This window comes from Pezoporus flaviventris, unplaced genomic scaffold, assembly GCF_033815535.1.
Source record: "Pezoporus flaviventris isolate CSIRO_AGI_PZ_B2104156 unplaced genomic scaffold, CSIRO_AGI_Pfla_v1 ptg000047l, whole genome shotgun sequence".
NCBI lineage: Eukaryota > Metazoa > Chordata > Aves > Psittaciformes > Psittacidae > Pezoporus > Pezoporus flaviventris.
The window spans coordinates 6,877,343-6,898,762 of record NW_026892595.1 but is presented as its reverse complement, the minus strand read 5'-3'; the positions used below and the strand labels follow the sequence as shown (position 1 = coordinate 6,898,762).

At 41.2% G+C, this 21,420-nt stretch overlaps 1 protein-coding gene across 12 annotated transcripts in view; it reads right to left on the bottom strand.

The window, feature by feature from the left end:
* EPC1 (enhancer of polycomb homolog 1) overlaps positions 1-21,420 on the bottom strand; it is a 72,321-nt gene that overhangs the window by 12,306 nt on the left and 38,595 nt on the right. For all 12 annotated transcript variants that reach the window (XM_061468133.1, XM_061468144.1, XM_061468134.1 and 9 more), the window contains 9 exons: positions 14,573-14,732; positions 12,996-13,141; positions 12,702-12,908; positions 12,182-12,330; positions 6,528-6,684; positions 4,863-5,039; positions 4,675-4,764; positions 4,440-4,588; positions 2,999-3,351 (listed from right to left, as the gene is read on the bottom strand). In XM_061468133.1, the coding sequence (XP_061324117.1) occupies positions 2,999-3,351; positions 4,440-4,588; positions 4,675-4,764; positions 4,863-5,039; positions 6,528-6,684; positions 12,182-12,330; positions 12,702-12,908; positions 12,996-13,141; positions 14,573-14,732 (1,588 nt within the window). The remainder of the gene's footprint in view (positions 1-2,998; positions 3,352-4,439; positions 4,589-4,674; positions 4,765-4,862; positions 5,040-6,527; positions 6,685-12,181; positions 12,331-12,701; positions 12,909-12,995; positions 13,142-14,572; positions 14,733-21,420) is intronic.

The following is a 21,420-nucleotide window of genomic DNA, read 5'->3' as shown; positions in this document are numbered from 1 at the left end:
CTTCTTCTCAAGGAAAGAATAACAAACTTAGTAAGCAGAATGTAGTTAACAGCTAGCCTCTTCAATCTTGACAGTTTGCAGAGTTTCGAGTGACCTGGCTTCTGGATGAAGGTAGAAAAGAAGAGAATGCAAGACAGTTGCTTGGTCTTACTGTGGAGCCTGGGAACCAGTGCTCAAATCCTTCACTTGACTGGCATCTCTGGTGAGCCTCCCAAACACAAGGCTGCAACAGAATTATACATGCTGTGCAGTTTTATATGCCTCAAACTTTTGATTACTAAATGCAAGTATCCAAAAATATGGATGTAACGCATCTAACATCAAGTCTCCAGCAGAAAGCAACTTCATGCCTGTGCTGGCCATGTATAATAGACTTGAAAAGCAAGGTTTTCCACAGCACTTTTTCCATGTCATAGCAGCATGTTGTCTGCATCATTCAAGATGGAAAAAGCTCGACTTCTACAGACTTAATATGGAAAACAGACAAAACTTATCATCATGTGATGATGCAAAATAAACACAGCAACATGACCACTTCTGCTGGCTGCTACAGAATCTCAGTATGAGCTTCACTTTAAACGTAAGCAACATGATTTGACCACAACTCAGAGAAGCAGTGAGAAAATAAAAGCATTTTTTTACAAAGAGAGATGTGTTAATAACTATTTTCTGGTAAAAAGACCTATTGTGACTTCAAAACCATAAAGGTCAAAGAGAAGCTAACCTAAAAATCCATACCTACAAACTCCATTTAAAAAGACAAATAAGAAAAAGGAATAGGGACACTCTGTAGGGTTGTAAATCTGCAGTAGTGACCATTAGAAAAACCTCAGTACATGTTAGACACCTGATGTTCTTCAAAGTATTTGCCACAAACAGCAAGATGACATTACTCAGCTGCTGCAGCTCCAACTGACATGCACTTTTGAAAAATCAAACTCAATATGTATGAGACAAACACACTTATAATCTGTGTAGACAACGTATCTTAAAGAAACTTTAAGAAACTGAAAGAACACTAGAAAACAAAACAGCACCAAGATGCTCCTTTCAAACACCTACACCTAAACAGACAATCATCATTACACCATATATATACATACTCATATACACATACACACCTCCAATGCCACAAGAATCCCAATTAAGATTACATATAGTTATGCAGGTACAACCTACCTGGTTATGTTAATAACAAATGGTAATTAGTGGTAACTAATTTGAAATTTATGTATTCAGACATATTTGCACCTATATACATGAACCTAAACTGCGTGATATTTAAATCTGGAAAAGCTCGGAATACTAATTTAAATAAACCATCTGCATAGAAATCCAAGCACAAGCGAATGTAGTATGTTAGGTACTTACACCTATGTATTACCCCTGCCACAGGCTTCAAAATACAATCACACAGTTAAAACCCTGTACAGAACTCATCACCATAAATAATAATTGCATGAGGAAGATAAATACCTTAATCACCTATTTTAGGAAAAAAGACTCTATAGGGGATGTGTCTGTTTACACACAAAGACATCAGCCAATTTTTCAAGTCTGTGCGATTTTCAGATATCAGGTATTGCTCATTAATACTTTATAGTGCATATGTTATCTATTCATCACATTAGTTTTGCTTTCAGAGTAGTAACCTTACTCTACCCTCTACCACAGTTCAGACTGGTCACTTGACAGAGGCTGCCCTCATTCAGTTCTGAGCTTGGTTTACCAATTTGAAACGCCAGAGGGGCAGAATTTAAATGCTGTACTTAGATCAGAAACTAGAATAACCTTCAGTTTTAGCCCTAATACATTTCCAGCAAGAGTCATAGAAGAGAAAAGAATTGGGGATGAGGATAAGGACCTACTGTAAGACAGCATGGAGAGAAAGCATGAAATAAAGCAGCAGAACAAACCTGCCCACTAAGTCTGAAAACGCAAAGAGGAAGAATCTGCAGAAAAAAAAATCCCAACAGGTGGTGCAGGGAGAGAAGGTGCAAGATATACCGGAAAACAGGACTGAAGTCATCTGATACCAGAGTAACACTCCTTGGTTGAGCAAATTTTCGAAACACCCACCCCCACTCCAATGTTATCTAAGTTTTCTAATTGGTTTTCAAAGCCATAATTCAAAATGGCAAGCAAAACATGATTCTATAGAGTCCTTACAAAATTATGGTGAACTTTTCAAGTTCTTTCTTTGTAAAAAAGTAATTTTACTTTCTATAGAAAAGATAGCATTCAATGTACCATCTGATCAAAATTCAAGTTAAATTTACATCTAGCTATGTAAATACCAGTCTTCCAGTGTGAATAATCCAATATAAGAGCGATGCTATCCACTAGTATTCCAATTAAAAAACAATTAACACCACATCAAGTTTACTCAATAGTCAGGTCCTCGACTGTGTAGTTCAGGTTCTACAAAATGTAATCTGCTACTTGCCTACAAGATGTAGAGGTGATTAGTCTGTTTTGCCACGCATGGGTAGGTGCATCAGTGGGTGTGGGCTGGGTATTTTTCAGATGGGAAATGGTATTTAATTCCAGGTAAATTCAAATAAAAATTCATAACATGATGGGATTTTAAATGCAAACATTTTAAATAAGTATTTCACACCACCACCACACCTTGTACTATAAAAAAATTTGGAACATACTATTTACATCAACATTTAAATCAACGTATTTTTAATGTTAATAATTCATATCTTCAGAGTCAACTTAAACCCTACAAACAATACTGTTTTCCAAACCTTCATATTTCTAAAATAATTACACACCAAGGTAGCATTTGCATAAGTCTGAAATGCAGTACACTACTGCTAGCAATAAATACAAATAAACATTCTATGTAGCGAATAAAGAGATAAAAGTGAAGGTGGGCTGCTATCATCAAAACAGACCACAATGTAGAGTATGGATGACCTAATGGTACTCTGCAGTTTCTGAGCCAAGTTTAAAATTTCTAGAAGCAAGTTTGTCAAAACGAACATACCAAAATGTGCTGAACCACTGCTACTTTTACTTTGTATAGAGGTACTGCATGTCTGGGTCCCGGGTTGTGCTGTGCCTGTTCGATTTATACCCCTGTATGATTTCTTACAGGAGAGTTCATCATTGTCACTGTCATGTAGGGATGGTGTCCGAGGCCTAAAATGCCGCCATCTACATGATTTGATATTGACTAGTATTTGACTGAGGTCTTTCGAGAAAGATTTGTCCGAGGTATTTGTTTCTGAGGTATTGGCAAATTGACTAATTGAAGAGTGTTGTGATGAGGAAAACATTTCCAAATCCAGCTGATGAAATGTATTATCGTAGTCCGAATGCGCTCTGTCTAGCAGCACCCTAAAACCAGGAAAACAAAGCAGAATTATACAATGGCAAGAAAATAAAAAGCAAGTCACCACTTTGCCATGTGGGCTTGCAGATGACAAACAGAAGAAACTACAGAAAACTGTTTCAGAAAATGTACCCCAACCAGACACCATGCATGACTATGTATTATTTTACAGTTAGCAGAATGTTTAGGTTTCTCTTCACACGTATATTCTAGCTTTTACTGTTTGAGCAGCTAATGTACATTATCATGTATATATTGAGACACTGCAAGAACATATATATTCTGAAATATACCAAATATACCTACAACCATCCCAGTGCAGTGGGGATGTCATACATTAATTTCCAAATCCCCCTGCAAAACCCCATTAAGGACTTCCAGGTCCCATTCTGATTTTGCTGATATGCCAGACTTGCTAATATGTGAAGAAGTGCTAAACATTAATCTGAAAGCCAAACTGCATCTTTTTTTTAAATTAAAATTTAATATAAATGTACCATTTTCTTACAGACATCATACAATATTTAAGAAATGGCACTTATACACTGAACAATTTATAAACTATTTTCAGTGATGATGACCAGAAGCAAAATAGCTGAAGGAAGTCCTTAATTCTTTGGTATTTTTGACAATGTTCGAAATTTAACAGTTATTGTCACTTGTAAGTATTCCTCCCAAAATTCTCCACTACAACTATCAAATCGCCAAATAAGGTCAAAAGTCAAAAAAGCATTTTTAGAAAAATGTGGGGTTTGCTATTTTTAAATACTACTATTTGAAGGTAACTATGCAAATCATTTAAATACAAAGTGCCAATCAAAACTGAAAACATACATGTATTTTCACGTCAAAACTTGGGGAGTGCTAGCAATTACAAACCCTAGAACCATTTAATTAAACAGGATTAAAGCAGTTTCCACTACCACAAAAAATGGAGACATGAACAAGCTAAGGAATCTTGTATCAAATGGTAGCATTTAAAAAGTGGATTTCTCTGTCTCCATTCTTGAGAGATTTGGGTTTTTTAAACTTTGCTCTTTATGTCTGATTTTTACTTTTTTTTTTATTAAAGCAGTAATAATGTAGCACTTACCTTCCACCACGGCCGACCCGTCTTCGTGCAAACCCAATACACCTCTGGGGTACAGTGAGGGCGGTTAAGCAGTATCTGTAACGTACATCTCCTAATCTTCCCTCTTTAGGGCTACTCCACGGCCAGTTGCCAGGTTGGTCTAAATGAGGCTTAAAATAATTTGAACCAATTAAACACAAGGTATTTTCCCCACAATGATGCTTTGTCTTATGATACATAAGGAATTTCTACTTACAGCATAGTACTGACAGCCTGCTTTCCGACGGAATGCAAAAGGACCATCAGGATCATTTTCTTCCTCAGCCTCTGAAGAGCCAGACAAAACCTTTAAAGAGAGGATGGAGTGTGTACGTATACTAGTAAATTGATGACTTTTACTTCTATTCTGACCTTAAGAATAGCACAGAACTCTAGAGGTCCTACCTGGGAGAGAGGTTCTTCATCTGAGCTAGGAAAATCATATTGATTCAAATCTTTAGCATTAAAGACTGGCAGTGCAGCAGGACTTGTCTGCTGAGGAGCAGCAGCAGCTGATGAAGGTAAGACTTTTGGCTTCTTCTCATACTTTCTTTTGGTTCTAATAACATCAGTTTTATCTTGCTGCAAGAAAAAAAAAAGGCATAAAATTACACACACAAGCAAATAAGATTAAAACAGGAGTTTTAGAAAACTATGTACTCAAGCTAAAAAAGTGAATGCATATCTCCATCATTTTGATAGCAAAATCTGCAAGTCACAGAATCACAGAATGGTTTGGGTCGGAAGGTACCTAAAAGATAAACGAGCTCCAACCCCCCTGCAATGGGGAGGGACACCACCCACTAGACCAGGTTTGCTCAAAGCCCCATCCGGCCTGGCCTTAAACACTGCCAGGAATGGGGCGCCCACAACTTGTCTGGCCAATATGTGCCAGTGCCTCAACACATAGTAGTCATGAAACTCAGACGTTTCATGAGTATTTGTATTTTCTTCCCAGTAATTGAAACATTTGACAAGGTGAAATCAAGCACTGTGTGCTCAATCCATGTTAGATAAAACACTAGCCATTAAGGTAACAGTACTACTTTGAAGTATATGAAAATATATATAATGATCTCCATGAGGCACCATTTTTATTCTCTAACGTTTTAAATTACTAGGTATTTCTGCAGTGTTAAGGAATCACTATCAAACAATGCTTTAAAGACAAAAAAAATTAGAAGTTAGACTTCTCTTTCCCCATACTATGCAAAGTCAAGTTTAAGTGCATTTCCCAAGTTTCCACAAAACAGATTTCTTTCAATCTGCAAGACACTGCATTGACCCAGCATCACTAACAGGTAAGTACGGTCCAGCCACCTCAGTCACAATGCTCTGCTATCAATGTAAGTATTCACTGATTCAAGCCACCATGTCAGATTCAGAACAGCTTTTGGACATTCTTCAGTTATAATTTGATTTTTAAACAAAGACTTCTTATACCTCAGCATCTCTCCAGTGTTACCTGACCTATTTAATATGCTCAGCTGTTGGCACTGTAGCTATGCTTTGTATGACACAAAATTAAAGCCTGCAGGAAAAAAAAGTGCTGGTCAGCTATCTAAATTACGTAGGATTATTTGATACTTTACTTAAATAGAAAGCCAAACAAAAGAAATATAACATGCTGGGAATATCAGCAGATCACAACAAACCAACCAACCAGAAAACTTCCACAAAATAACCCTCTAGATTCAACTAACTGCATAATTTAGAACAAGATATGCGTTTTATCTTACTAGTCCTATCTTTGTCCAGTATTTGGGTAATACATACAGTTTTATTCAGGATAGCCTAACTTTATGGACAATATTAAACACTCCTATCACCCAGAATAAGAATACAATTGCATGTATCCTTTTGTTTGTAGTTGGTCTATACTTCCTTTAATTCTGCCAGTAGTTTGTACATTATCCTTGTAACTCCAACAGAACAAAGCATTTTATTCTGATTGCAGCTTTGCTAATCTATTTCCAATCTCAAGAAGCTTTCCCCTCCTCCCATCCTAAAAATGTTGTATCTTGTGTGGTAATGGTACAAACTAGAAACCTCGTTACTGACATTACTCACTTTAACTTTATATTCTTTCAGTTCCATAGCTTCTTGGTGTTTAAAAGGACTGCTGTTAGTCACAGGAATGATGGGAATAGCATAGGTAGGTTTAATCACCTGCCGCTGTGCCATGACCTCAGACATGATCTCTCCACTGTAGTCACCCAGATTATACCTGAAATCAGAAATACTTTTTATTTGCTGGAATATTTACAATATATGTCTGCTACAGAAATGCACAACAGAGAACACAGACTAATACTTGCAGCCTGGGGTAAAGGGACATCCAAGACAACAGTAAGAAGTATAGTAAGTATTGCAGAAAACAGGACTAGTAACATGGAAACTTCACTGCAATAACTAATGCTGACAAATAAATAAAAATGATAACTTCCTGTAAAGCCTGTGAAATGTCACCAAAATACAATGCTGTAAAGGAGAGAAGCACAAACCAGAAAGAACCGGAAAGAGTTTCCAAATCCCCTTAACTTGGGGACAGTACCATTCAAAACATACATTTACCACCCAGAAGATTTTATACAGTGAGGCACAGTGCCTTATTTATGAGTCCTCTCTCTTTTGTATTATGGAATATTTTCACAAGCAGACCAATGAAGCATACTGCATTTCAAGTCCTGTGAAAGTGCCGAATTGAAGTGCAGTTTTCCATTCTGAGAGGGGCATAAGAGTCTTCCCTCTATTCAACAGCTTCTTTTCTGGAAAAAGCTATTGGAAAATCTTTGAGATTCTCCCCTATTTCTAATAAAAATGGTCACTGCTTGAAGAAATTGCCCCACAGAGGCATTCAACTTGTCTCCCTCCAAAGACAGTTTATATGAGTTTTAGAACTTTAAGATACCAGGAGCGGAGCGAACAGAGCGGGTCGAGGCAGTTTGCATGGGCAGGCGAGCGGGATGGTGAGCACTTGTTGTATGATCAGGGCCCGGTCTGGGAGCTCTGTTCTGGCTGCCCTGGTGGTGGCCAGCGTAGGCACCCAGACAGAGCCGATGAGAGGGGAGGCTGCAGTGCAGAGCTCTGAGTGAAGAGTGCCTGCACTAGTCTCCTGAGGGGAGGGTGTACAATGGGCAGGGCTGCACTCGGTGCTCCCTGGTGGAGATCCTCCTGCAGGAGGTGGCTGAGTTGCGGGATGCTGTCAATAGACTGCGAGATATCAGGGAAGCTGAGAGGAAGCAGGAATGCTTGCTCCACGAACAAACTGTCCAGGGGCCTTGAGCTTCACCTCTACCTCATGAAGGAAAAAAGGAGGCCGTTAACCTGGGAAGCTGGGAATTAGTGATTAAAAAAAAAACACAAAAAAAAGAAGGAAAAGGACAACCAAAAGCAAGGGGCTTTCCCCTAAATCCCCAGTCTCCACGCAGAACTGCTTTGGGGTCCTGCAGGGGGCTAATAAGGAAGTGCACTCGAGCCAGAAACAGCTGGCTGATGCACTGCTAAAGAAGATCTCTACTGGTGCTGCTAGGAAAAAGCGGCGGGTCGTAGTAGTAGGGGACTCTACACTGAAAGGGACAGAAGCACTCAGCTGCCATACAGACCCCGTCTCAAGGGAGGTGTGTTGCCTACCGGGGGCACGGATCAGGGATGTGGCAGAAAGGCTGCCTGCTCTAGTAAGTCCCATGGACTATTACCCAGTCCTGGTGATACATGTGGGTGCTAGGGATATAGATAGTAGTGCCTGGGGAACATAAAGAAGGATTACAGAGCCCTGGGGGAGGTGGTTAGGGGCTCTGGAGCTCAGGTGATCTTTTCATCAATTCTCCAGGGTACAGGGGAGGACCTAAAAAAAGGTAGGAGGATTGGCCAGGTTAATAACTGGTTAAAAGGGTGGTGTCACAGACAGGGGTTTGGGTGTCTTGAATATGGGACCCAAGCTTGTAGGCCAGGTCTAGTGGGGGCTGGTGGAGCTGCTCTGATGAGAAAGAAGGGAAAGAGCAATTTTGGTAGGAGGCTTGCCAGACTGGTCAAGGAGGCTTTAAACTAGATGTGTTGGGGGAGGGGGGCATCATTCCATTCCAACACACCCAGTCAGTTGCCAGAACCTATAATAAATGCTTGGAGCACTGTAGAGATATCCCAGCTGCTCCAGCCAATGAGCCAGATTCAGTTGGAGCTCAGCTCAGATGCCTCTACACAAATGCCCGTAGCCTGGGGAACAAACAAGAGGAATTAGAGATGTGTGCAAGTCTATGTGGGTATGATATAATAGCCATTGCAGAAACATGGTGGGATGGCTCCTATGACTGGAGTGTTGGAATGGAAGGTTACAGGCTCTTTAGGAAGGACAAGCCTGGCAGGCGGGGAGGGGGAGTTGCCCTTTATGTTAGGGATAGGCTGGAGAGTATGGAGCTCTGTCTGGGGACAGGTGAGCAGTCAGAGATTTTGTGGGTCAGGGTTAAAGGGAATATAGCTATGGGAGACATTACTGTGGGGATCTGTTACAGACCGCCTGATCAAGGAGAACCTGCGGATGAAGCACTCTACAGACAGACAGGAACAGCCTCACGCTTGCAGGCCCTTGTTCTCATGGGGGACTTCAACCACCCTGACATCTGTTGGAAGGACAGTACGGCCCAGCACAAGCAATCCAGGAGGTTCCTTGACTGTGTGGAAGACAACTTCCTTCTGCAAGTAATAGAAGAGCTGACAAGGAGAGGTGCCGTGCTTGACCTCGTGCTCACCAACAGGGAAGGGCTCGTTGGAAATGTGACGCTTCAGGGCAGCCTTGGACGCAGCGATCATGAGATGCTTGAATTTGAGGTCCTCAGGACAGTGAGAAGAGCATGCAGCAAACTCACTGCCCTGGACTTCAAAAGAGCAGACTTTGGCCTCTTCAGGAACCCGCTTCGGAAGGTTCCATGGGATACAGCCCTAGAGGGCAGGGGGGCGCCAAGACTGTTGGTTGATATTCAAGGATCACCTGCTACAAGCTCAGTAGTGTTGCATCCCAAGTAGAAGGAAGTGCAGCAGGAGGGCCAGGAGACCTCCTTGGATGGATAAGGAGTTCCTGAGGGAAATTCAAATGAAAAAAGAGGCTTATAATAAGTGGAAGCAAGGACAGGTGGCATGGGAAGAGTACAGGGATGTTGTCCGAGAAGCTAGGGACCAGGCTAGGAAAGTTAAGACTCAGTTAGAATTAAACTTAGCTAGAGGTATTAAAGATAACAGGAAGGGATTCTACAGGTACATAGCAAATAAAAAACAGACTAGGGACAATGTTGGCCCCCTCAGGAAGCTCTCGGGAGAACTGGCTACCCTGGATTTGGAGAAGGCTGAGGTTCTGAATGACTTCTTTGCCTCAGTCTTCACTGGCAAAGGCTCTGACTGCACCACCCAAGTCTTGGAAGACAGATGCGGGGACTGTGAGAATGAAGACCTTGGGCCCACTGTAGGAGAGGATCTGGTTCGAGACCATCTTAAAAATCTGAACGTGCACAAGTCCATGGGTCCTGATGAAATCCATCCGCGGGTCCCAAAGGAGCTGGCAAATGAAGTTGCGAAGCCGCTGGCAGTCATATTTGAGAAATCATGGCAGTCAGGTGAAGTTCCCAATGATTGGGAAAAAGGGAAATATAACCCCCATTTTCAAGAAGGGGAAAATGGATGACCCGGGGAATTACAGAGCAGTCAGTCTCACCTCTGTGCCTGGCAAAACCTTGGGAGCAGATTCCCCTGGAAGGCATGCTAAGGCACATGAAAAATCAACAACGTGCTTGGTGACAGCCAGCATGGCTTCACTAAGGGGAAATCCTGCCTGACCAATTTGGTGGCCTTCTATGACGGGGCTAAGGAACTGATGGACAGGGGTAGAGCAGTTGATGTCATCTACCTGGACTTGTGCAAAGCATTCGACACTGTCCCACATGACATCCTTGTCTCTAAATTGGAGAGACATCAGTTTGACGGATGGACCACTTGGTGGATAAAGAACTGGCTGGATGGCTGCACGCAAAGAGTTGTGGTCAATGGCTCAATGTCCGGCTGGAGACCAGTAACGAGTGGTGTCCCTCAGGGATCGGTGTTGGGACCGGTCTTGGTTCAACATCTTTGTCACTGACATGGACAGTGGGACTGAGTGCGCCCTCAGCAGGTTTGCCGATGACACCAAGCTGTGTGGTTCAGTTGATACACTGGAGGGAAGGAATGCCATCCAGAGGGACCTTGACATGCTTGTGAGGTGGGCTGATGCCAACCTCACGGGGTTTAACCATGTCAAGTGCAAGGTCCTACACCTGGGTGGGAGCAATCCCAGGCACAGCTCCAGGTTGGGCAGAGAAGAGATTCAGAGCAGCCCTGCGGAGAAGGACTTGGGGGTGTTGGTTGATGAGAAAATGAACATGAGGCGGCTTCAGTGTGCACTCGCATCCCAGAAAGCCAACTGTATCCTGGGCTGCATCAAAAGGAGCGTGACCAGCAGGTTGAAGGAGGTGATCCTGCTCCTCTACTCTGCTCTTGTGAGACCTCACCTGGAGTATTGTGTGCAGTTCTGGTGTCCTCAACATAAAAAGGACATGGAACTGTTGGAACAAGTCCAGAGAAGGGCCACGAGGATAATCAGGGGACTGGAGCACTTCCCGTATGAAGACGGGCTGAGAAAGTTGGGGCTGTTCAGCCTGGAAAAGAGAAGGCTGCGTGGAGACCTCGCAGGAGCCTTCCGGTATCTGAAGGGGGGCTATAGGGATGCTGGAGAGGGACTCATCATTAGAGACTGTAGTGACAGGACAAGGGGTAATGGGTTAAAACTTAAACAGGGGAAGTTTAGGTTGGATATAAGAAGGAAATTCTTTCCTGTTAGGGTGGTGAGGCACTGGAATGGGTTGCCCAGGGAGGTTGTGAATGCTCCATCCCTGGCAGTGTTCAAGGCCAGGTTGGACGAGGCCTTGGGTGATATGATTTAGTGTAAGGTGTCCCTGCCCACGGCAGGGGGGTTGGAACTAGATGATCTTAAGGTTCTTTCCAACCCTAACGATTCTATGATTCTATGATACCGACTCAAAACATTTGTTTTCACACATGGATTCTTCAGCCACAGAAGTCTATTCAGATTCTAAGTATCAACCTGAAGAACAACTCTACATTGTAAATGTGATTCCCACTTGACCAGGAAAGTGACAACTGACAGAGCAGAGCATTTGGTCTTCATCACAGCTGACAAACAAGATGCCAAGAGAAGCACTAGTTGCAGATGAGTCACAGAACAACATTTTATACTCTACTGAACTGCATATTTGTTTTCTTCAAGATGGTATTAAACCAAGCTCTGCTAAAAAAGAATGGGGATAACAAAGAAACAGAATGGTTAACGACTGGAAACAACCTTAAAATTAGCTGGGATTTCCTTAATCTACGTATTTAACACAAATTTGCAACTGTATTTACCCAAAACAAAGATCTCCCTGTATAATAGGCTACATACATGTACACATGAATAAATGTACACATGTAACCAAACAATGTAGATGTGTGTGTTGGGTTACTTTGCCATAATAAGCAGCTTCCTAATGTTTGGTTCCCCCCCTGGCATATATGAAAATGTTTTTCCTGTAAATGTGAAAGAGCCTAAATACTTCTAAAAAACCCTCACTGTTACAAGCATTTGTGGGAATCAAAATACAAAGTAGTTTTTGAAGGTTTCTGCAGCAAATTTTCAACATTACCTCTTTTCCATAATTTCCAGTGTCAAATGCAGCAACTCTCTCTTGCTTTTTTCCCTCCTCTTTATCATCTCCAGGATGGTTACTGCACGACTCAGATCTCGACGCAGCTTAAGCATCTTCTCATAAGATGCTTCATCATTTTTTCGATTCTGTAAATGCATAGTGTATATGTTTCCCCACATCATTTAAATTAAATAATGATTAAAGTTTTAAATATTTATATATTTAAAACCCACATGCTAAAAGAAAAAAAAGCATGTGCCCATTATCAATGAGCTACAGCTTACCAATGCTTTAAGTAGATTTAGCAGATTTAGTGAAAAAATGCGTATAAACTTTCATTCAATAGCTATCCTAGAATAGTTTCTTTTATGCTTTTACATTTGCAAATTAAAACAAAAGAACATCCCAACTTTTACTGCTTTATGCTACATAGCAGGATTGTTTTTTTATATAAGCTACTTTTTGAGAGAGAAGAAAGGAGGAGAAAGAAAGCAGAAGGAGGAACAGATTTACTTACTTTTCGTGTCTGCATCTTTTCTGTTCTTCTTCTAAAAGCAACATAAGGGTCATTTGTGCTGGAACCATCTCGCTTCTCTTGTTTCACTGCTGGTATAAGAGAGGGACCTCGACAATTTTTCCTCTTTTTAATCCAGTATTCATAGACTTCTCTGATCAATTCATCATCTTCTTTCAGCAACAGTTTGGCCTCTTGCAGGCTGACTGGCTAAATGTAAAGCCCAGCATGTCACTTTTATATAGCAATATACAGAGTGCATATTTAAAATTCTTCGTATTCAAAGTACCACTGTACCTGCTGACCGCTGCCCTTTTCTAGTCTGTCTATCATCTCCTCAAACTGCAAAGCAGAGATGTCCATTCTTTTCTTCAACTTGTTCACAAAGATCTCATCTTCTGAATCCAAGTCATAATCCGGCTGCTCAGCATCCAAACTAAAAGCTGAACACCACAGTGAAAGTTAATTTTACTATAGAAATGTTTTATTCTAATAGCAATATCTGGAGTACACACCAGATTATTCTGAAGACAAACCCAAAATCATTTGTTTGAAAGTTGTAGGAATGCTACTTTGAAGCTATACCTATTTTTTTTCCTCAAAAAAAAAAAAAAGATAAATGCAGACCATTAAAAATCAGGAGTAAAGGCTGGTTATCTATTTGACTATATATTGTTAACTAATGAAAGCTTACTACTGGTCAAACCTCATTGCTTTCAGTAAGAAACTTTTAGACTGGTCAGTATTTTCAATGCTGTGTACATACAGTACTATCAACACTTAAGACTTCAGCCCAAACACACTTCAAAGGTACAATGAATATGCTGCAGAATACAGTGCAGCTGAGAAAAAAAATAAAAAAAAAAATCACCATTTCTGCTGCTAGACCACTAGACATGAAAAAGAATGAAAAAGTGTAACCTTAACATCAGCATGGAAGACTACTAATATTAGTCTCTTCATTTTCTTCAGAGCACAGCAACATGCTCTAATCTACCCGATATAGTGGAAGGTACCCCTGCTCACTGCAGGGGGGTCAGACCAGATGACCTTTAAAGGTCCCTTTCAACACAAACTTTTTCACAATTCTAATACTTTAAGCTATCACTGATGCTCAGACTGATGTAGAAGTCTAACCTTTAACCAAAGTTAATAAGGCATGAGATCTGTTTAAATGACAGATACTACGTTTTAAATTCTACAAATTATACTGCAAAACAGAATTCTGCAACAGATTACGTTTTTTAAATGTTTTCAAAAGGTATGTGAAGTAATGTGGTGCTCACATTCACGGTCTCATCCATACAGAACAGCTGGTATCTCCCACCAAAAAACAAAATCCAAGCACATCTGCAAGTCATCAGTGGTATCAAAACCCACCTACTTTTAGATGTAGAATACTTCCATCCAGGCAGAGGCAAACACTACTACTGCTGCCATTTCTGCTTGGCTTCCCAATCTACTTCACTAGCATTATATCCTGGTTAAGCTTCAGGGGACAGGTCCTCTGTTTCTTAACTATGTATTGTATATTCTCCTCTTCAAGCGGATTTTTGTCTGCCCTTGCTAACGAACCTAGATTTCTCTGCAAGCTGTAACTATTAAGTACTATTACAGAGGGCAGAAACAGGCCTTTGAGATTGTGAACTGTGAAGTATTAACATAGAGAATCAAGAAACGTATCTGTTTATCTCTTGATCAAGAACTAAATGTACCTTTTCAACAAGTATGTTGTTCCTTTACTTGTTGGAAAAAATAAATTCTCAGAAGTGAGTTGATGTGAGCTCGATAGATATTTAAGACTCATCTCTTGAAATACTGCTAGCAGATAAAGTTCTGGGTGTAGATTTCAATGAATAAATTACTTCACTTACGCTGTATGTGAATCAGCTGCTTTGGCATTTTAAATTCTCCAGGATATATAGATTCATAGTACGCAATATTACTTTCTGCTTCTGGAACTGGTATAACCATGTTATCCCTCTTCTCTCCATATACTTGTTGTGCTGAGATGGCCCGCTGGAGATGATGCTCCTATAAACAAAAGAAATCAAGATGAAAACAGGAGAAAATATTTTCAGGGCACAGGCTTTTTAAAGTTGAAGGAAGTCTATTCACTTGCAAGTACTCACATTCCAAACCCCTGAGACCAGACTTAAGAAATCGATACTGCAATCCATCTTAACCCAAAATACACTCCATAAACTGGAAGGTTTTTCCAGTAGGTGGAGCTCTCCCCCTTACACAAACATACACAACACTTCAGTTACTAAACTTAGTAACTCAAGTTGCATGCTCTTGGCTCACATAAATCCATCTTTACATATTTCTGGAGAGACACTTATGATTGATTACACATACAGATTATAACAAGTAGCTGAAGACAGATATTTACTCTGGTATCAGTCTGTATTTTCTACAGCCATTTCACAGCCAGTGATGTCAGAAAACCGGAAAGGAGGCCTGCTATCATCTATTTAGGAGAGAAACAACTATTTTTACCCACAAAATGATTTCTAAAGACATTCTCATTTACTGCAATGCTTTCCATCATCCTCCTTTTCTCACCCCTAATGTCAATTTATTATTAAACTATAAGTCATGAGAGTGAAAATAATTAACTTTCAGAAATCTGCAACTGTTTTTCAAGCTCAAAAGTAAATTCCATTTATATGTTACTACAACCTAAGTAAAGATCAATCACATTATGAATTCTAGTAATTTTCTAATGCCAATATTCAAATGCATTCCTGTGGTGCTGTCATGACAGTAAGTAGTAGTAGCAGAGTTACCAACAAAAACTCAATATAGCAAGATGCACGCATGTATATAAATGGTTTACTGGCAATGTAACACAGTACTTTTTCCCTATTACCAAAGCTGGTTTCCTAAGTATCTAAACTGTTCCTTTCTCGGTGCCCAGTAAAGCAGTGCTGCATCAGTTGTACCAATACAGCTACCAGAGATCTGCTATAAACCACATTACTGAAAAACTCAAACCAGGAACAACAGCAAAAGAGTGGCAGGGTAATTCATTTTAATATTGAAGTAAAAGGTATCAGCATTCATCCATATCATCTTCTGGTACCTTTGTCTTACATCAATCTACCCCTCTTCAGTACAATAAAGGCAATTAACATCTTCTGTCTCAAAATAACAACTACAAAATAGGCTTTGTTGTAAAAACTGCAAAGCTAATGCAGCCTCAAACTAAAATCTGTTCCAATGTGTAACTGCTGCAAGGATTCACAGGATTCTACTCTATTTTTACCTTTAAACAAGCTGTAGATTTTTTTTTTTTTCATGTGTCCCATTAAAAAGTTTCCCCATGAAAAGAGACTACTTCTGAGAACATGACATATCATACAGTCACAGGTAATAATCACTGGACTGATTGTGATTCTCTAGCATTTGTTAAGTGCAGACACATCTGTCACCTAGGAATTCTCTCTTAGGTATGGTACAAAATAATGTCTTGTCTGCCTTTTAATGAAGCACTGCTGCCAGACACCTTGAATTTGTATGAACAGTCATAAATTTCCAGGATTTTGTCACAACAGCTCCAACTGTTGCAGAACATGGAATTAAGCTTAATTTTCATATAGCATAGTAGGATTCTATGCTAAATACATGGTAATAACCAATGGCTTTTGAATAACAGCAAAGGCTTATTATTTTCATAATCATATGAAGGATTACTGGCACATTTATCCCAACTTGTGTTCTTAAATACAAAAAGAACGTTTCATTTCAGGGAACGGGGTTAGACACTGAATTAAGATTTCAATGTCTCTGATCCACCTCTGATATGGAAATAGGCACTGCTATTTAGTACCAGTATTCTATATTGACTTCTTAACAGGCTTCAGTAACAAATATTTAAAGAAATCTCCACAATGCTATTGAAACAGAAACACAAACCATAGTTTTGCCTGACTCTCATCCCAATTCCAAAAATACTCACTATTTGAGCTGAGAGTTTTAGAAGTCAAGTTTTAAATTTAAACAGGGGAGACTTAGGTTAGATATGAATAAGAAGTGCTGTACTGTGAGGGTGGTGAGGCATTGGAACAAGTTACCCAAGGAAGTTGTGAATACCCCATCCCTGGCAGTGTTCAATAACCTGGTCTAGTGTGAGGCATCCCTGCCTGTAGCAGGTGGTTGGAACCAGATGATCTTAAGGTCCTTCCCAACCCTACTATTCTATGATTCCATGACGACATACCACGAAAGTAACTGGATAAAAGTTCATCCACTGAAACTGCTAAACTAATCTGATGTTTCTATCTGTCTCAATTCATCACAAAAGACATGCCACTAAATGGCATGTCTTTTTAAGTTGAAAAACGACAAATGGCATGTCTTTTCACGTCGAGTTCAAGATCCTTAGGACCGTGAGAAGAGCGTGCAGCAAGCTCACTGCCCTGGACTTCAAGAAAGGAGACTTCGGCCTCTTCAGGAACCTGCTTAGTAATGTTCCATGGGATACACCCCTAGAGGGCAGAGGGGCCCAAGACTGTTGGTTGATATTCAAGGATCACCTGCTACAAGCTCAGGAGTGGTGCATCCCAAGTAGAAGGAAGTGCAGCAGGAGGGCCAGGAGACCTCCTTGGATGGATAAGGAGCTCCTGAGGGAAATTCAAATGAAAAAAGAGGCTTATAATAAGTGGAAGCAAGGACAGGAGGGTTGGGAAGAATACAGGGATGTTGTCCAGGAAGCTAGGGACCAGGTTAGGAAAGCTAAGGCCCAGTTAGTATTAAACTTGGCTAGGGATGTTAAGGATAACAGGAAGGGATTCTATAGTTATACTGCAAATAAAAGACAGCCTGGGGACAATGGTGGGCCCTCTCTGGAAGGTATCAGGAGAAGTGACTACCCTGGATTTGGAGAAGGCTGAGGTTCTGAATGACTTCTTTGCCTCAGTCTTCACTGGCAAAGGCTGACTGCACCACCCAAGTCTTGGAAGGCAGATGCGGGGACTAGGCCCACTGCAGGAGAGGATTTGCTTTGAGACCATCTTAAGAACCTGAACATCCACAAGTACATGGGACCTGATGAAATCCATCCGCGGGTCCCAAAGGAGCTGGCAAGTGAAGTTGCTAAGCCACTGTCCATCATATTTGATAATCATGGCAGTCAGGTGAAGTTCCCAATGATTGGGAAAAAGGGAAATATAACCCCCATTTTCAAGAAGGGAAAAAAGGATGGCCCGGGGAATTACAGAGCAGTCAGTCTCACCTCTGTGGCTGGCAAAATCTTGGGAGCAGATTCTCCTGGAAGGCATACTAAGGCATGTGAAAAACAAGAAGGTGCTTGGTGACAGCCAGCATGGCTTCATTAAGGGGAAATCCTGCCTGACCAGTTTGGCGGCCTTCTATGATGGGGCTAAGGAACTGATGGACAGGGGTAGAGCAGTTGATGTCATCTACCTGGACTTGTGCAAAGCATTCGACACTGTCCCACATGACATCCTTGTCTCTAAATTGGAGAGGCATCAGTCTGATGGATGGACAACTTGGTGGATAAAGAACTGGCTGGATGGCTGTACACAAGAGTTGTGGGCTCAATGTCCGGCTGGAGACCAGTAACGAGTGGTGCCCCTCAGGGATCGGTGTTAGGAACAGACTCGTTCAACATCTTTGTCACTGACATGGACAGTGGGATTGAGTGCGCCCTCAGCAGGTTTGCCGATGACACCAAGCTGTGTGGTTCAGTTGATACACTGGAGGGAAGGAATGCCATCCAGAGGGACCTTGACATGCTTGTGAGGTGGGCTGAAGCCAGCCTTACGAAGTTTAACCATGCCAAGTGCAAGGTCCTACACCTGGGTCGGAGCAACCCCAGGCACAGCTACAGGCTGGGCAGAGAAGAGATTCAGAGCAGCCCTGCGGAGAAGGACTTGGGGGTGTTGGTTGATGAGAAAATGAACATGAGCTGGCAGTGTCTGCTTGCAGCCCCGAAAGCCAAATGTATCCTGGGCTGCATCAAAAGGAACATGACCAGCAGGTTGAAGGAGGTGATCCTGTCCCTCTACTCTGCTCTTGTGAGACCTCACTTGGAGTCTGTTTACAGTTGTGGTGTCTTCAACATAAAAAAGACATGGAACTGTTGGAACAAGTCCAGAGGAGGGCCACAAGGATGATCAGGGGACTGGATCACCTCCCATATGAAGACGGGCTGAGAAAGTTGGGGCTGTTCAGCTTGGAGAAGGCTACATGGAGACCTCGCAGGAGCCTTCCAGTATCTGAAGGGGGCCTGTAAGGATGCTTGGAAGGACTACTTCATTAGGGACTGCAGTGACAGGACAAGAGGTAATGGGTTAAAACTTAAAAGGGGAAGTTTAGATTGGATATAAGGAGGAAATTCTTTTCTGTTAGGGTGGTGAGGCACTGGAATGGGCTGCCCAGTGAAGCTGTAAATGCTCCATCCCTGGCAGTGTTCAAGGCCAGGCTGGACAGAGCCTTGGGTGACATGGTTTAGTGTGAGGTGTCCCTGCCCATGGAGGGGGGGGTTAGAACTAGGTGATCTTAAGGTCCTTTCCAACCCTAACGATTCTATGATTCTAAATAAACAAAAATAAGCAGACAAGGTCACCTTCCCTTTACAACCCCATGCATCATGTTCTCACTTATTTGGACAAATCAGCAGCAGCAACTTTTCCCCCAAAGTCAACATCTCAGCTGGTAGCTCTGTACATCTCTCTTTCCTAATAATACATATATAATGAGGTCTGACTGGTAGCTCTGGAAGCATTCACTTTTAATCTGAAAGCACACTGAATATCTACCATTCACTAACCTACCACAGGTTACAGTTTCTATCCTGCAGTCATCCTTCATTGTGACTGCACAGCTGATCACTCCCTCCCAAATGCAACATCTCATTCATCTGAAGCTTTCCGCTAAATAAAATGCAGTGGTTTCCTGAGTTTGTCAGAATGATTTTGAATTCCAAATCCTAATCAAACCTGTTACCTTTCATGTTATCTTGATTTAACATGTAGACGCTGTAGCCCAAGTCACTCCTGAAAACGCCAACACACATTCAAAGCGAGACCTCTCTGAAATTTAACAAATCTTTTAACTTTGACTGTTCATCGATTTCCAGAGTTTCTTTAATCGGATATATTTCCGCTACACAAGAGTTTCTATAATATTGGTTTCATTCACTGCATATCACAGCAGTATCAAAAGTTTTTAAAGGTCAAGATGCAGCTATGCACTTGGTCCCTTCCCTACTACAGTAAGACTGGATTAACTGGGATTTCTTCTTGAAAAACTCCTATTAGTTCACAAAAGATTAGTATCTTCCAGGTGCTTACTGGGATTGAATAATTTACTTATCCATATTTCTCCAGAAACTGCATTAAGATAGCTTATTTGTAACCCTTTGGCTCCTACCTTTTTAACAGGCTGTCATGGTGGTTTGGGCTGGGGATTCAGTTTTTTGTAGTTTGTCATTTTGTTTTTGTTGTTTTTTTTTTTTTTTTTGGGGGGGAGGGGTGGTGTTAATGTTTTGGGTTTTTTAGCAGGACAGTTGCAGTGCCTTTTCACATTCTCTGGAACATCACCTTCCCTTAAGAAGTTCTCAAATAGCTGTGAAATTATTTCACTGTTTCTTTATATTCCCAGCATGAATTTTAGGTGGGTTAGTCAAGCTCAAAGGCTGTAATTTGTTAGAAGGAAGCTCATCTAACAGCTACCACTACAAGATGCAGTCTTGTACACCATGTTACCACTGCCTCATGCCAGACTGAACCTATGATGACAGCTTAGGAAACCAAACCTACAGAAAGCCATCTCTCTCCTGCTTTCCCTGAAAACAATTAGCAACAACTAATCTTCTGACAAATTAGCTCCCTGAACTGCTGGAGCAGGTGCATGGGGAGGCAGTGGGGAAAGGAAGAGACAAAGATGATTCCCTTTAGTAGCCATTTAACTAGCTTAAGCTGCATGACTAAATTAAACCCCAAATTATTTTTAAAATGAACGCCAAGAAAATAATAGTACGAAGACTGAAGAAATGCTATGGCAGATACACATTTCAACTATCTCAGTATCAAATACAATCAAGGTTTCCTCTTACTACAAACACTTATAGAATATTCTCATCTTACCCTGCACTAAATTTATTTAAAGCTACTCAAGAGACTTCATTCAAAACCTAAAACCCTGCTTGCTCTTCCTCCACTCAGTTAATTTTCCATCAGGTTAGCTTCCCGCACTGGCTCATCATGTGGTCAGTCAGGCAATCCCAGAGCCCAAGGGATGCAACAGGACTGCTCATCAGTTCAGAGGCAGAGTGCCTGAGGGAAAAAGCAGCTTCATAATTTTTGAAACACATAGCCAGTAACATGAAACAGCATCTATTCATCCCACTATATTCCTGCCCACAAAAATACCTGGACAGTTAGAATTCCAACACTTATGATTTACCCTGCTAGTTGGTTAAACAAGCAAAAGCTCAACAACCACTTTCCTCCTTTAGAAATTTTCTTCTTTAGACAGTCTACACGAAAAGCCCACCAGAAGGGCAACCCTTCTTCTGAGTACTCAGAATGTAGCAAGGCAGGATGTACTTGGATCTAAGGAAAATTAGTCTTCCTTTCTCTTGAAGTTACCAATTTTGCCCCTTGTATCCACTCACTGCGTCAGTATTGCCATGCATGCTTCAAAACATAAAAAAACAAAAAGGTAATCTACAGCAAGTTGGCAGTAACAG